Consider the following 17,767-nt stretch of genomic DNA (forward strand, 5'->3'; position numbering starts at 1 on the left):
ACAGCTAATATCATCCTCAATGGGGAAAAATTGAAAACTTTCCCCCTAAGATCAGGAACAAGACAAGGATGTCCACTATCACCACCGTTATTCAACATCATGTTGGAAGTTCTAGCCAGAGCAATTAGGCAAGAAAAAGAAATACAAGGCATCAAAACTGGAAAGGAAGAAGTAAAACTATCACTGTTTGCAGATGATATGATACTATACATCGAAAACCCTGAAAAATCCACAGCAAAACTACTAGAGCTAATAAACAAGTAAAGCAAAGTGGCAGGTTACAAGATCAACATTCAAAAATCTGTAGTGTTTCTATACACTAGCAATGAACAAGCTGAGGGGGAAATCAAGAAACGAATTCCATTTACAATTGCAACTAAAAGAATAAAATAGGAATAAATTCAACATATGATGCAGAAAAGAAATCTCACAAAACCCAACATCCTTTCATGATAAAAACACTTAGCAAACCAGGAATAGAAGAGAATTTTCTCAATGTGATAAAGGGCATTTATGAAAAACTCACAGAAAATAGCATACCAAGGAGGTAAAGACTTATAATACTGAAAACTACAAAATATTCTGAAAGAAATTAAAGAAAATTTAAATAAACAGAAATACATTCCATGTTCATGGACTGCAAGATTTAATATCAAGATGTAAATTCTGCCTAAAGCAATCTATAAATTCAATGCAAACCCTATAAAAATTTCAGCAGCTTTTTTAGCAGAATGGAAAAGCTGATCCTCAAATTCACATAGAATTGAAGGAGTTCCGAATTGCCAAAACAATCTTGAAAAGAAGAACAAAGTTGGAGGACTCACTTCTGATTTCAAAACTTACTACAAGCTACAGTAGTTAAAACACTGTGGTAGTGGCATAACAACGGGCATATAGAAAAATGGGATAAAGTAAGAGTCCAGAAATAAAGCAATACATCAATAGTCAGTTGATTTTTCACAAGGCCACTAAGTCTATTCAATGGGAAAATAGTCTCTTCAACAAATGGTGCTATGTCAACTGGAAATCCATATATGAAAGAATGAATTTGGACCCATACCTCATACTTTTTACAAAAATTTAATCAGAATGGAGCAATGATCTAAATATAAGGCTAAAACTATAAAACTCTTAGAAGAAAACAAAGAGGAAAAGCATTAGGACGGTGGATTTGGCAATGGATCATTAGAAATGACACCAAAGGCACATGTAACAAAAGAAAATAGATAAATTGGACTTCAACAAAATCTAAAACTCATACATCAAAAATGTTACCTTTGATACTTGGAGCCTGCTGACGCCACCCCCCCCCCCAAAAAAAAGAGATGTTACCAAGAAAGTGAAAAGATAACATATAGAATGGGAAAAAAATATTTTGAATCATGTATTTGATAAGGATTTAATATCTAGATTATTATATAAAGAACTCCAACTTCACAACAAAAAAGACAAACAACCCAATTAAAAAATAAGGACTTCAGACATTTTTCCAAAAAAGATATAAAAATAGCCAATAAGCACAAGAAAAGCTATTCAACCTCATAAGTTATCAGAGCAATGCATATCAAAATCATAAAAATCATAAGATATCACTTCTCACCCACGAGGATGGCTATTATCAAGAAAGTAGAAAATAGTAAGTGTTAGCAAGGTTGTGGAGAAACTGAAACACTTGTGCCTTGCTGGTGGAAATGTAAAATGGTTCAGGTGACGTAGAAAACAGTATGACAGTTCCTCAAGAAAATGCCTCCTGGGGAGCTTCATGAAAATGGAAGCCAGGAGAGAAAGCTTAGCAGATGATGCCGTGATTGCCATGTGCCCTTCCAGATGCGAGAGGAAGCCTGACCATGTTCAGTATGTGCCTTTCCAGATGAGAGAAAAACTCTGTGTTCACCATGCGCCCTTCTACTTGAGAAACCCTGAACTTCATCGGCCTTCTTGAACCATGGTATCTTTCCCTGGATGCGTTTGATTGGACATTTCTACAGACTTGTTTTAATTGGGACATTTTCTCGGCTTTAGAACTGTAAACTAGCAACTTATTAAATTCCCCTCTTTAAAAGCTATTCTGTTTCTGGTATTGCATTCCGGCAGCAGCAAACTAGAACAGAAGATAACAGACATGCTTTTCCTCTTCACAGACTCCACTTAGGTATAGCACCTACACCCTGCCCCTGTGACATGCTGCTGTGGGTGCCTGGGTTTTTTTTTGGCAGACTGGGGGGCCATTTTCTGGGAAGGAGGGGGAGATAGATACTGGTACTGGTTCTACATGCAACCAGCAAAAGAGACCTGTTTGGGTTTTAATACTGCTCCTCTTCTCCCACAGAAGCCTGGAGACCGCAGTTGTGTGTGGATGGAGAGGTGAGGTTGAGGAAGCTGGCCGAGCTGAGTGCTGTGATTGGCTGCTAGACATTGCACCAGCAGTTGGGGACAGGTGGGCCTAAGGGATGAGAAAACTCAAGAGCACCATTTGCTGGGGAGAAGTAGTAAGTGCAATCTAACAAAATGCCTATCTGCCTAGCTCTCAATAAAGCCCCAAGTATAACTGCAATACCTCCTAGAGATTAGGGATTTGGTCACAAGGGGAAGGACTGGCAAACCAAGTTCAAAAGAGGATCTTTAAAGCTAATATAAGATTCAAAATCTTAGATGAGAGAAGGAAACAGATCTGCAAAATAACCTTATTAAGACATTAAAAAGCCCCATCTACAATAGAATATCATAAAGCTTATAAAGATCCAGGCAGATATGGCTTAGCTAAATGACCAAATTAAATTACCCAAGGGGACACAGAATTTGGAACAACTAATTAAGATTGCCCATAATCACATAAAAGATATCAAGTAGACACTGGAGAGGCACAAAGAAGAATTTGAGAGAATAAATAGAAAAATATCAAATATCACAGAAATGAAAGATACTGTAGACCAAATTAAAAGTATATTAGAGACTTGTAACAGTAGACTTCAAGTGGCAGAAGAATATGCAAATTAGAAAACAGAATAATTGAACTTGAACATTCAAAAGAACAAATAGCAAGAAAAATGAAGAAAAAAAAGCAACTTGATCTCAGGGAAATAATAGACACCACAAAGTATTTATAAGAATTACTGGTGTTCCAGAAGAAGACGAGAAGACTTAAGGATGGCTACCTGAAGATATAAAGGGGGAAAACTTCCCAACCCTTACAGAAGACATAAACATCCAAACCAAACAAGTCCAAAGAATCCCAAATAGAATAACTCCAACTAGGTTTACTCCAACACATAAATTTATCAGAATATCAAATGTTGAAGAGAAGCAAAAAGTCATGAAAACAGCAAGAGAAAAGAGATTTATTATATACAAGGGAAAACATATGTGCTGGTTTTAAACTTAATCCAATCTTTTGAGAGCAGCTGTGGCTTTTAATCCTGATTCAACACGGTGTGCAGAAGATTTTGATTAGATTATCTCCACAGAGATGTGGCGTGCCCAGCTGTGGGTGTGACCTTTGGATTAGGTGGAGATGCGACTCCACCCATTCCAGGTGTGTCTTGATTAGTTTACTAGAATCTTTTAAAAGAGGAAAAATTGTGGAGAAACGAAAGAAAACTCAGAGCCAACAGAGAGAGAGCTTACAGAGCTGACAGAAACCTCACAGCAGAGATGACCCAGATGCAAACACATGGAGAACAGAGACATGGATGTTTGGAGATGCTTGGAGCCCAGCAGATGTTGCCATGAGAAGTTAAGCAAGTCAGAACCTGGAGAGAGCCAAGGGTTGCAAAGAGATGAAAGCAAGCTCCAGAGAGACAAAGTGAGAAAACCCCACAGGAATAGAGACTGAAAGCAACAAAGTCCAGGAGCCAGGGACCAGCAGATGCCAGCCACATGACTACCCATCAGCCTTCCTTGAGTTAAGGTATCTTTCCTTGGAGATTTATTTTGGACAATTTTATAGGCTTAGAACTGTAAACTTTTAACTTATTCAATTCCCCTTTTTAAAAGCCATTTCAATTCTGCTGTATCACATTCTAGCAGCTTGCAAACTAACAAAACATATAAGACTGAACACAGACTACTCAACAGGCACTATGGAGGTGAGAAGGCTGTGATATGATGTATTTAAGAGTTTGAACGAGAAAGATGACTTCCAGTCAAGAATTCTTTATCCTGCCATGTTGTCCTGCAAAACTGAGGGGGAGATTAAAATCTTCACAGAAAAACAGCTGTGAGACTTTGCCAACAAGAGACCTGCCCTACGAGAAATATCAAAAGAGAGCTCTAGCAACTGAAAAAAAAAGACAGAGAAGGAGGGCTGGCGGAGGGTACAGAATTGAAGAGGATTAACAAGGGAAGGATAAAAAGTGAGAGAGGGAAAAGAATATATAAATTTGACAAATAAAAACTATAGGCAGGACAGTGCAACAGGATTGAAAACAGGTGTTCAAACAAATTGTTGTACATGAATGTTCATGGCAGCTTTATCCACAATAGCTAAAAGGGGAAAACAACCCAAGTGTCCATTGGCAGATATATAGATAAGGCTATAGATTTCTTTTATTTCTTCTTTCTTCTTTTAAGCATCATTTTAGCTGTCATGCTGGTTTGAATTTGTGGACCTCAGAAAAGCCATGTCCTTTAATCCTCATTCAGTATTGCCGGTGGGAATTTTTGATTATCTATGGAGATGTGACCCACCCAATTGTGAGTGGTAAATTCTGATTAGATGATTTCCATGGAGATGTGTCTCCACCCATTCAAGGTGGAATTGCTTACTGGAGCCCTTTAAAAAGGAACCATTTTAGGAAGAGCTACAGAGCCCATGCAGCCAAAGACCTTTGGAGATGCAGAAGAAAAACACCCCCAGGGGAGCTTCATGAAACAAAAAGCCTGGAGAGAAAGCTAGCAGACACTGCCATGTGCGCCATGTGCCTTTCCAGTTGAGAGAGTAACTCTGAACATCATTGGCTGTCTCGAACCAAAGTACCTTTCCCTGAATGCCTTAGATTGGACGTTTCAACAGACTTGCTTTAATCTGGACATTTTCACAGCTTTAGAACTGTCAACTCACAACTTCTCAGGAGCTTTATCTCTTACCTGATTTTATATAACCACATAGAATGTATAATAAAATCTCACTCTTAATGTTATCACCAATAGGTGAGAGGCACTATATAATCTTTGAAAACAAAGATGCCTTGATATCCTGAATCATGATGTTCTTCCTCAAATTTAAACTCAGAAGAAACAGGAGGCAAAATTTGAGTATGCAAGCAAAAGGAAGCAGAGTGTGCTCTTCACGCCTTATGACTGATTCTGTTCTGTTACTCTTTGGTATATACTGGCAGCATTTCTAATAGGGAATTAACCAATAAAGAGGGGAAAATGAAGTAAGGCTATTATTGTTACATTCTCCCACCCACTCCCCCTTTTCTACTTATCAGTGGAGAGGGGGAAAACTGAAGGCTCCTTATCTTAACCTTCCCAAAGAACAACCATCTCTCCATGAACCCTATTCTAAGATAAATAAGAATGAACATATTATTTAATATTAAAAAATGATATATAGCCAACATCAGTGGGAGATACTTTATTATTTCATGAATAGCCTTGATTTTTTTATAAAGTGAAAAAATTTAATTTCTAATGACTTAGGTAATATCCAAAAATTAGTAAGAATACTTTAATGTACTGCTTTCCTAAGCTCAGGATGCCCTCACAAAATAATTGCTATTGGGAAGAACTGGATAGCACTATAAAAAAAATAACTTAGAACATTTTTGTCCCACATATCAAAATTAATCTTTCTGAAAGTTATGAAAGGGCTAACATTTGAGAATTTAATAAAGCAATACTACAACGATGCAGAAATAATTTTCTCATGATGGAATACAAGAAATTACAAGGAAACAGTGAATTGCTATGGCATGAAATGTTTAGTAGGTTTCTGCACAAACAAAACTAAAATTAAATTAAAACAAATGCCAATTCATTTCTTGGACAATGCATACCCCCCCCGAAAAAAAAGCCACAGACAGGGATAAACAAATATTTTTGAATATTTCTAAATAAATATTCAAAAAGTTGTATTTGAATATTTCTAAATAAAACTGACATTTTACTCTCCAACAAATGGCGGCTGGAGAACTGGATATCCATATCCAAAAGAATGAAAGAGGACCCCTATCTCATACCTCATACAAAAAATAATTCAAAATGGATCAAAGACCTAAACATTAGAGTTAAGTAAGACCATACAACTTTTAGAGGAAAATGTTGGGGAATATCTTAAAGATCTTGTGTTAGGAGGTATTTCCTAAACCTTACACCTAAAGTGTGAGCAGTGAAAGAAGAAATAAATGGGATTTCCTCAAAATTAAACTCTTTTGGGCCTTAATGGACTTTGTCAGGAAAGTAGAAAGGCAGCCTATGCAATGGAAGACAATATTTGGAAACCATATATCAGATAATTGTTTAATATTCAGCATATATAAAGAGATCCTACAACTAAACAAGATAAAGACAAACAACTCAATTTAAAAAATGGGCAAAAGACACTTTTCCAAAGAGGAAATACAAATGGCTTAAAAACATGAAAAGATGCTCAGCTTCACCAGCTGTTAGGGAAATGCAAAACAAAACCACAATGAGATATTATCTCACACTTACTAGAATGGCCACTATCAAAAAACCAGAAAACCACAAGAGCTGGAGCAGATATGGAGAAAGTGGTACACTTATTCAGTGTTGGTGGGAATGTAGAATGGAGGAACCGCTCTGGAAGGCAGTTTGGCAGTTCTGCTGGTTTGAAAATATTATGCACCCCAGAAAAGCCATGTATTAATCCTGATTCAATCTTGTGACGGTAGTCATTTCTTTTCATCCTAATTCAATATTGTAGGTTGGAATCTTTCGATTAAATTATCTCCCAAGAGATGTGGCATGCCCAATTGTGGGTGTAACTTTTGATTAGATGGAGAGGTGACTCCACCCATTCCAAGCATGCCTTGATTAATTTACTAGAGTCTTTAAAAGGGGAAACATTTAGGAGAAGGCTCAGAAACAACAGAGCTGACAGAAACTTGAGAGCAGAGCTGACACAGATGCCAACATTTGGAGAACAGCCACACAGATGTTTGAGGATGCTTGGAGCCCAGCAGATGTCACCATGAGACGTTAAGCAAGCCAGAACCTGGAGAGAGCCAAGAGAAACCAAGAGGTGAAGGCCAGCCCCAGAAGAGCAAAGTAAGCAACCCCCACAGGAACAGAGGCTGAAAGCAACAGAGCCCAAGGAACAAAGTACCAGCAGATGTCAGCCACATGGACTATCCAGTTGATAGAGGTGTTCCTGACTCACTGGCCTTCCTTGAATTAAGGTATCTTTCCCTGGATGCCTTAGTTTGGACATTTGCTTAGACTTAGAACTGTAAACTTGTAACTTATTAAATTCCCTTTATAAAAGCCATCCCATTTCTGGTATACTGCATTCCGGCAGCTTTCAAACTAATATAGCAGTTCCTCAGGATGCTAAGTATAGAACTGCCATATGATCCAGCAATCCCATTACTAGATATATATTCAGAGGAATTGAAGGCAAGGACATGAACAAACATTTGCACACCAATGTTTATAGCAGTATTATTCACAACTGCCAAGATATGGAAATTGCCCAAATGTCCATCAATAGATGAGTGGATATAACTGTGTTATATACATATGTTGGAATATTACTCAGCTATAAGACAGAATAAAGTCATGGTGCATAAAACCATGTGGATGAACCTTGAGGATATTACATTGTGAAATTAGCCAGATTGGATATTTCATGCTGAAGGAGTGGAGAACACTCAACAGGATTGTAAAGATTCAGAAATGGAAAGACAACACTATAATAGGGGCATGTATGACACCAGATGGAAACAGGATATAAACAGGGATTGTATAACTTAGCAAAATCTAGAGTGGACTATGATGGTCATTTGAAGTTCAAATATAAGAAAACTTTTACATGAGTGACAGCATATAAATGTTAACATTGCAAGGTGTTGAAAATGGGATGGTATGTTGAAAAAATACCATCAATGCAAATTGGGATCTATAGTTAACAGTAACATTGTAATATGCTTTCATTAATTATAACAAAGGCAACAGATAAAAACTAAATGTCAATAAGAAGGTGATGTAAGGGAAGGGTATGGAATTCTTTTTTTTTAATTGCTCATAATTTATTTTGTTGCTAAAACTGTTCCAGCTTTGTCCACTGGAGATGTTTCAGTGGAGTGGAGTATAAAAGGAGTGGCTCTCCTTTTATACTTTTATTCTTTAATTACTTATTTGCAAATGTGTATGTAGACTGTGTGTTTTGTTGTTGTTTTTTAATATTTTTATTGACACATCTTCGCACACATAAAGTCTATACATGGTATAAATCAATGGCACTTCATATCACCACATAGTTGTGTATTCATCACCATGATCATTTTTTGGAACATTTGCATCACTCCAGAAAAAGAAATAAAAAGAAAAAAGAAAAAAGAAAAAGCTCCCACACTCCTTACGCCTCCTTCTCATTGACCACTAGTATTGCAATCTACCCAATTTATTTTACCCATTATTCTAATATTTATTTATTATCCACATGTTCTTTTGTTTTGTTTTTGCATGGGCAGGCACCAGGAATCGAACCCGGGTCTCTGGCATGGCAGGCGAGAATTGTGCCACTGAGTCACCGTGGCAGTAAGAAGCATTAGACACGAGGTTTTCAAAATGACATAGTCACATTGTAACAGCTGTACCTTTATATAGTCATCTTAAAGAATCAAAGCTACTTGTACACAGCTCAACAGTTTCAGGTACTTCCCTCCAGCCACACCAATCACCATAAACTAAAAAGGGATATTCATACAATGCATAAGAACAACCTCTGGGATAAATTCTCAATTCTGTCTGAAATCTCTCAGCCACTGAAACTTTAATTTGTCTCATTTCTCTCTTCCCCCTTTTGGTCAAGAAGGCTTTCTCAATCCCATGATGCCAGGTACCAGCTCATCCCAAGAGTTTTGTCCCATGGACAAAACTGGAGAGAGCCAAGAGAAACCAAGAGGTGAAGGCCAGCCCCAGAAGAGCAGGGAAATTTACAACCCTAGGAGCCACGTCCCACTTGGTGGGGAGGGCAGTGAGTTCACTTGTTGAGTTGGGTTAGAGAGAAAGGCCACATCTGAGCAACAAAAAGAGGTCCTCAGAGGGTAACTCTTAGGCCTAATTATCATTAGGCTTAGCTCATCTTTCGCAGGAGTAAGTTTCACAGGGGTGAACACCAAGATCGAGGGCTCAGCCTATTGATCTGTTTGTCCCTATTGCTTGTGAGAATATGAGAAATTCTCCAAATGGGGAGGTTGAATATTGCCTCCTTTTTTGCCAGTCCCCCAAGAGGACTTTGCAAATATTTTATTTACTGCAGGGTATGGAATTCTTGATGCCCTTATTGTTTCTCCTTTTAATTTTTTTCTTCACAGAAGAAATGGAAATGCCATCATATAGATTATGGTGGGGAATGCATAACTATGTGATTATACTAGGAACCATTCATTCGTTGTACACGTAGAATGGATTGTATGGTGTGCAAATAAAACTGTTTAAAAAGATAAACAGAAAGATCCAAATGCTGGGGGGGGGGGGGGGAAAGCTGCTAGAATTTTGATTGGAAATGCACTGAATCTGTATATTGCTATGGGCAGAACTGACATTTTAACAATATTAAGACTGCTAATACAAGAACACAGAATGTATTTCCATTTGTTTAGTCTTTGTTTGAAATCTTTATGCAATGTTTAATGGTTTTCAAGTATAAGTCCTTTACATCCTTAGTAAACTTACTCAGTTTACTTAATAAGTAAACTTATTCTTATATATGTAATTCTTTTAATTACTATTGTAAATGGAATTGTTTCTTGATTTCCTTTTCAGATTGTTCATTACTGATATACAGAAACACCACTGATGTCCACGTGCTGATCTTGTAGTTTAGCACTTTGCAGAATTCCTTTGTTAGCTCTGGTGGCTTTCTTGTTGATTCTTTGGGATGATCATCTCATTTGTGAATAGGGAATGTTTTAGCTAATCCTGTCCAATTAGATGCCTTTTATTTCCTTTTCTTGACTAATTGCTCTGGCTAGAACTTCCAGTACAATGTTGAATAGCAGTGGTGATAATAATCCTTGTTTTGTTTCAGATCTTAGGGAGAAAGCATTCAGTTTTTCACAACCAAGTATGATGTTAGCTCTTAGTTTCTTTAATGTCCTTTGTTATGTGAAGGAAGTTCCCTGCTATTCATAGTTTTCTGAGTGTTTTTATCAACAAAGGGTGCTGGATTTTGTCAAATGCCTTTTCTACAAGATGATCATGTAGGTTTTTTCTTTCATTTTATTAGTGTGGTATATTACACTGATTTTCTTATGTTGACCCTCCCTTGCATTCCTGGGATAAACATTACTTGGTCATGGTGATAAGTAGTATTCTGAAAGGGAGACTTAGCATATCAGATGAAAGCATGTGCACCAATCAATGTACAGAGAGAGCAAAACACTGAGAATTTAGATAAGTAGTGGTACTAAGTCAGATCTGGAAAAGTTAGCTGAAATTACAGTATAGAAGGGGACTTTAATGTGATCTATATTTTATTTAATGACCAAATATGTCCATACCTATTGATCCAATAATTTCATTAAAAAAATAATTTCAAAGAAAAAGTTATTGTGCAAAACCCTAAGCAGCAGCATTATATGTAATGATTAAATAAATGGAAACCAAGAACCTGTTACTATGACAACATAAGAATTCTTAATTCAGCTTTTTTAAAAGGCACTGTTAGTGAGGAGAACAAAGAGATTAAACAATCAAATTACAAAGAGAATGGTGTTCTACAGAGATATGAATAAAGTGCTTAGGTATCTCCCAAAGTATGGATGAATCTTGAATCATTTACATAAATTTTTTGGACACTGTAGTGCCAACTAAAGTGTAAAGAAGAAAATAAGCAGAATAGTTGAGGAGGAGGAATTGAATACACTGGTTATCAGCTAGATGACTTGTGCAGGGCAAAGGCAGGGAAGGGAGTTCTCTGTAAGACATTAAACATATTGAATTTTAGAGTCAACCATCCATACAGGAAACAAATCAACAAAATAAGCAAAACACCCAAATTCTGTTAGAAGCATCATAAAATTGTTATTTATCCTTAAATAAAATATAGTCAAGATCTACCTAAAAATACTGCTAGAAATTTGGCTAATAAATGCACAGTTGAGTTAATAAATATAGAGAATCTTTAACAATAGATTTGTTACAAAACACTAACATTTGACTTAAGATTAGATTTGATTTGCAATGTGTATTTGAAAAAACAGCCACGAACATCATAAACTACAAATATTTTTCAAAATTCAATCCACTGTGAGGGTTCACTTCCTGGGAGGTTCCTCTTACCACTCAGTACTTGGACCTAGAAGGATGCACTTTTAAACCAGTGTTCTCTCATTCAGCACTGAGCATACTACAATCATCTTTTTCCTTTGCCAGACAAAATAATAACATTTCTTCTTTACTCTGAGATAACTTCTCCTCTTCAATAATAATAATAATACCTCTTCTTTACTTTGAGATAATAACATCTCTTATTTACTAATAATAATAATAACATCTCTTCTTTACTCTGAGAAAAGTAAAGTACAAGACTTGCAACTTTCTCAGATACACAGTCTTGGGACTTGCTGAGAGACACAGTGGCAGCAGAACCTTCCATTATACAGCATTGTGCATCTTCTTTTAAGACCTACAGAAAGAATGTTCTATAAAAAGCATTCTAATATTCTTCCATGAATTAGAAGAAATGTATGATACTATTACAAGGTGCTAATAATAGGGTGGTATATAGGTAAAGATATACCTAAAACAAACAATGGACTGTAGTGAATAGTAATATATGAATATTCTTCAATCATTTGCAAAAGAAAAAAACATTATGCTAAGTGAAAGAAAGCAGACGCAAAGTACTATATATAACTCCATTTATATAAAATGTAAATATAAATAAATTTATAGAGATGAAAAAAGTGTTTGCACTGACAAAAACAGATTTATGGTTATGTAGGGCTAGAGAAGGATGAAGGGATTGAGAGGTGACTCTTAAGGGGTATGGGGTTTTCTTTTTGGAGCAATGAAAAATGTTATAAAATTGATGGTGGTGATGAATGTACAACTCTGTGAATATACTAAAAGCTGCAGATTGAACACTTTGGATGGATTGTATCATACGTGAATATATTTCAATAAAATGGCTTTTAAAAAAATGTTCTTAATCATGATGATGAATATGCAACTAGGTGATGATATTGTGAATTATTGATTATATATGTAGAACGGAATGATCATATGTTAAGAATGTTTGTGTTTGTTGTTATATTTTTTAAAAAATTAATAAAAAAATAAATTAAAAAAAATGTTCTCAGATAAGTCCTGAAACACAGAGGGGCCAGCTTTTCCAGAACATCAACTAGCTCCATTCCCCTATCCCATTTTATTGATAGTCCCTTACAAAATGAAAAATTTAGAATGGGCATAGCCCAAATATCCCCAAAGAGCGGGAGATAGATCAAAGATGATGGTGGAGGTGTACAGAGAAGGGTGGGTTTAACAAATGGGTATGAATGCTGAAGCATTATGTTGATATTTATTTTAGACTTCAGTCCCTGACAGCAGCTAGAAATAAAAACCTAAAATTGTGGATTTATAACCCACACCAAACTCTGAAATCTGTTCTACAACTAATTGTTGCGATGCACTTTGAAATGTATTGCTTTTATGTATATACGTTATTTAAAGAGAAGTATAACAGAAAAGATAGGATTTAACAAATGAGCATGACTGCTGAATCATTATACTGATATTTCTGTTGATCTCCAGTATCTTGGAACAGCTAGAAAAAAAAATGTGAAAGATTGTGGAACTGTAACCCAGACCAAACTTCAAAATCTGTTCTATAACTACTTGTTAAAATGTATTTGGAAATTTATTGCTTTTTTGTGCATATGTTATATTTCATAATAAAAACAAAAACATTAAAAAATGTTCTTAGTGAGTATGTAGGAGATAAAATGGACAGACCACTGGATAATTTGTGTCTGACCTCATCTGGGTCTTAATTGCTGTTGAGAGAGGCCCTTTTACTTGTCTTTGATTTGCTCCTCTATCCTTTTCCACAATTGCTACCACAACTTTTAGTACTCACTCAGCTCTCCTAGTCCACCCTGTCCTTTTACCATTTTGTAGATAACTTAACCTCTTTCTTCAGATAGGAGTATTTTTTAAAAAGGTCAATGAATAGGCTGTAGGAGGAAGAAACTATATATTGGAGTCAAAATATATCTAGGTGCCAGACGTCTTACACTACTTATACAATGTCCTTGAGAAATTTAATTAATCTCTCTGAGCCACAATTTCTTCAAATGTCAAATGGGGATGCCCACCCACTCTATAGAACTGTTGTAAGATTAAATACCTCATAAAAGCACCCAGAACAGTGCCTGGAACAGAATAAGCACTTGGTAACAAATACTATTTCAACTTTCCTCTTCATCACTTTCAAATATATTTTCATCCATCTTTCTTTTCTTCATGTTTTCTTTTTTAAGGCTCACCTCTCCAAGAGCTTCTGATTCTATTTCCTCCCAATGCTTCTTCATTATCTACCTTTCTCTTGTACAGATCTTCCTACCTTCTTCTCTGGCTCCTTTTCTTCTACTTTGAAATGTATCAAATCTCTCCCATCTTTTTGGTTTGTTAAGCCAACACAAAAGGCCCTCAATCCCGTCTTCTTTTAGTAGTTGCTCAATAAATACCTGCCACTGCCCCTCAACTCTCTAATCCACCTTTCTAAACAGACGTAATTAAGTCACTTTTCTGTTTACGGCTTACAAATTTCCTACATCATAAAGTCTAAATTCCATAGCAAAGCATTTTGAATCCTTCTCACCACCCCAAATCCACTTACCTTTTCCCATTTACTAGCCTTGTATTCTTCAACCATGGAAGTTTAAGCAGTCCATAACTTGTAAAATTATATGCAAATTTTTGCTTATGTGTATATGTTCGGTTTTACAGAGTGAAGAGCCATTGCTGTTCTCAAATTTTCTACAGAGAGGTATCTGAATTTAAAAAAAAATGTTAAAAACAAACTGTCACACTCTCTAGTCATACCAGACTACTCACTCTTCCCCAGACACACACCTTGTGCTTTATTATCTCCATTCCTATGCTCAAACTATTCTCTCTGCCTGAAATAACCTTAAGAGTACCTACTTTGTGAATTCCTAAATTATCCCTCAAGACCAAGCTCCAAAATCACTTCCTCTGTAATGTTTTCCTCCACTGTCTCTAAAACAGAATCATTCAATCCCTCATCTATATTATAACTCTTATCTATTTAACTCTTATCACACTGTTATGTGTTATAAGCTTTTCAAGGGCTGAGGCTATACTTCATATATCTTTGTACTTATAGAACATAACCCAGATCCTAGCACACAATGGACACGCTAAAACATCTGCTGAATAAAAGAACAATTTTGGCATCTGTGTTCTCAAACTCTCCACAACTACCCTGCTCATTTTTGTTACTCGATTACTCACTTAACAAGGATTTATAAACTTCCAACAAATACCTGGAACTGTGTGTGCTAAGTTCTAAGTGTCTCTGCTATCAAGACTGTTAAGTGTAACAATATAAAACAAGTAATAGTCTTATTTGATAAATGTTATAAAGGAGGTCTATATAAAGGGCTATGATAGTCCATGTAAAGAAATGACAGCCTGGAGAAGCCACAGACAATTTTACAATGAAACTTTAAATTCTCTTAGGCTAAAGAATTTATCCATTCCCTTCTCTCTCTCTTTCCTTATAAACAACCTTCTCGCATTACTCCTTTCCTTTTCTAATAGTAGTAAAAAAATTACTACACAAATTTGAAGCATAAATGCAACCAAATACTTTATTCTACTTGCTCCTGGAAACAATTTCACAAGCTAGGCGGATAGAGCAAAAATCATTATTCTCATGTTACAGATAAAAACTAAAGCTTAAAGAGGTTAAGTGAACTGCCCAAGGTCATACAGTTAAAGAGGAGATTTATTTTCTGTTTGACTCCCCTTCTCCCATGAAGGGAGAAAAGATCTTCTTTCTCACTGCTTTGTACCTAGGTCTAGGACAGTGCCTGGAATATACTAGACTTTCAATAACTATTTGTTGATTAAATGAATGAATGAGTAAATGAATTTGAAAATAAAGCAGACCAACGGCAAAAAACACAAGAGATAAAAATTTTCCCATCATAATGGTATAATAAAAGAGATTTAAAACAGGCTTCCACTAAAGAAAAGCTAAATTTCTACTTAGAAAAGCTATACTAATTATATTGACTTAATTCCACTGGCATGTTATTCATTTTACCTAAGAATTTAAGTAAGGGAAGTGAAGTAGGTTTCTATTCCTGATGTCACATTTATGGCATGCACTGACATAAATCCAAGACTAAACTGCAGGTTTTGAAATTGAGTAAAGCTGATTTTAGACACAGAAGCTAAAGAAATTATTTTCTTGAATCTAGACACTTTGGCTGGAAAAGTATCTCAATTTCAGTTTTGCTTCTATGCTAGTTCTAACAGCCAAAGCTGCTGTCTCTATGTTCTCCAACAAACTTCTTAATGAACCTTTCAGTAAAGATTAGTCAAAACCTTTTAGCAAATAAACCTTTCAATAAAGATTAGTCAAAACCACAGACAGTAACTCACCACCCTTCCATCCCTCGGGCTCCATAAAATTGCCATTCATCTAGGCACATGGTAATCACAGCACAGCATAAGACAAGGAATGCAACCAATATTCAGTATGACTTATGGGAAAGACTCAGTGCTTATGTTTCCAAAAGTTTCAGTTCCCTATAAATCAGACTGCTCTGAAAAAAGATCGCCATTGTTTTTCTCCAGTATTTAGATTTCGGTAAATCAAAAGCTGGTGATGGTGGTATGATGTGTAGCTACTTGTGAGGTAATGGAAAGAGCAGCGAACTTGGAGTATGGTTTATTTTGCTATTTACTATCCAGGTTAACAGTGCGATCCTGGGCAAGCCACTCAACATTTTAGAGCTTCAGTTCATGGGCTGTAAAATAATAACCACCACCTCACAGACTTATAGTGAGAATTAAATTACATAATATAGGGAACTGCTTTCAAAAAACAACATGGATAACATAAGCATATTTGAACAAATAAGTAACAGTCATTAGCAACTGTTGTTCCTTAGATTATTTTTTAAACTTCTAGAGCAATTCTATGCATGCTTCTTCAAAGCATAGCCATGAAAACACAAACGACCCCCACCCACTGCTGTATTAAAAATCAAAAAGCAAACAGCCAAAATGTCCATCAATAGAAGAATGGCTAAACAAACTGTGGTATATACATACGATGGAATATTATGCAGCTTTAAGACAAGATAAACTTATGAAGCATGTAATAACATGGATGGACCTAGGAACATTATGCTGAGTGAGTCTAGCCAAAAACTAAAGGACAAATACTGTATGGTCCCACTGATGTGAACGGACATTCGAGAATAAACTTGGAATATGTCATTGGTAACAGAGTCCAGCAGGAGTTAGAAACAGGGTAAGATAATGGGTAATTGGAGCTGAAGGGATACAGACTGTGCAACAGGATTAGATACAAAAACTCAAAAATGGACAGCACAATAATACCTAACTGTAAAGTAATCATGTTAAAACACTGAATGAAGCTGCATCTGAGCTATAGGGTTTGTTTTTTTTTTTTACTATTATTACTTTTATTTCTTTTCTCTATATTAACATTCTATATCTTTTTCTGTTGTGTTGCTAGTTCCTCTAAACCGATGCAAATGTACTAAGAAACGATGATCATGCATCTATGTGATGATGTTAAGAATTAGTGATTGCATATGTAGAATGGTATGATTTCTAAATGTTGTGTTAATTTCTTTTTTTTCCGTTAATTAATTAAAAAAAAATCAAAAAGCAACTATATCAAGAACCTCTCGTCCTTAAACAATATTACCAACAACTTGGGATTCTCAGAATAAATCGTTTCTAATATAAGACATCAAACTAAGTAATAACGTCCAAAGGACCTTATTTGCCTTCTTGGCTAGTGTGGGAATTTAACCTATATAATTTCAAAAACCTTCTGTGATTCAAGCAAAGGGATCTTCACTGTCCTCATTCCCGAGACCTGAAATACGAATTAATCTACTTTTCAAAAGGGGTATCTGCAACGGCCTTCAGAAAGCTTTATCTTAAGCTTTCTAGCAATGTAGAGCCTTCCTACCATACAGACTCAACACTATCCAAATTTGATCAAATGCATGTAATTCGGCGGTTTCCAGTAACGATCTACCACCTCTCCTCCCCCAAACTGGCTTCATTCCTTTTACTTAGTGAACTGGTCCCTTGTGTTGCTTTCTAGAAGCCACTAGGTTTCTGATTTCTCTGTAAAGCAGATCCATCTATTAATGGACTTGTTCTTTCGACTTTTTGTTTCAACCAGGAGAGATAAGAAAAAGGATTTAAGGGGTGGGGGCGAGGGTACAGGAGCTGGGTGGCCGGATTAAGTACTGGAGTTATTTTCTCTTTGCACACAACGAATGGAAAGGCTGCTCGCAGCCCTATGAATCACTTTCTCTTATCCGAGACT

At 36.1% G+C, this 17,767-nt stretch overlaps 1 protein-coding gene across 13 annotated transcripts in view; it reads right to left on the bottom strand.

Annotated features, from left to right (window-relative positions):
• PHACTR4 (phosphatase and actin regulator 4) overlaps positions 1 to 17,767 on the bottom strand; it is a 143,424-nt gene that overhangs the window by 124,778 nt on the left and 879 nt on the right. For 5 of the 13 annotated variants that reach the window (XM_077150608.1, XM_077150609.1, XM_077150607.1 and 2 more), the window contains exon 2: positions 14,036 to 14,189. The exons of the other annotated variants lie outside the window; for them this stretch is intronic. In XM_077150608.1, coding sequence (XP_077006723.1) covers positions 14,036 to 14,071 — 36 coding nt within the window. In that variant the 5' untranslated portion in view covers positions 14,072 to 14,189. The remainder of the gene's footprint in view (positions 1 to 14,035; positions 14,190 to 17,767) is intronic. 13 annotated transcript variants of the gene reach the window in all.

Source organism: Tamandua tetradactyla, chromosome 2 (genome assembly GCF_023851605.1).
Source record: "Tamandua tetradactyla isolate mTamTet1 chromosome 2, mTamTet1.pri, whole genome shotgun sequence".
Taxonomy (NCBI): Eukaryota; Metazoa; Chordata; class Mammalia; order Pilosa; family Myrmecophagidae; genus Tamandua; species Tamandua tetradactyla.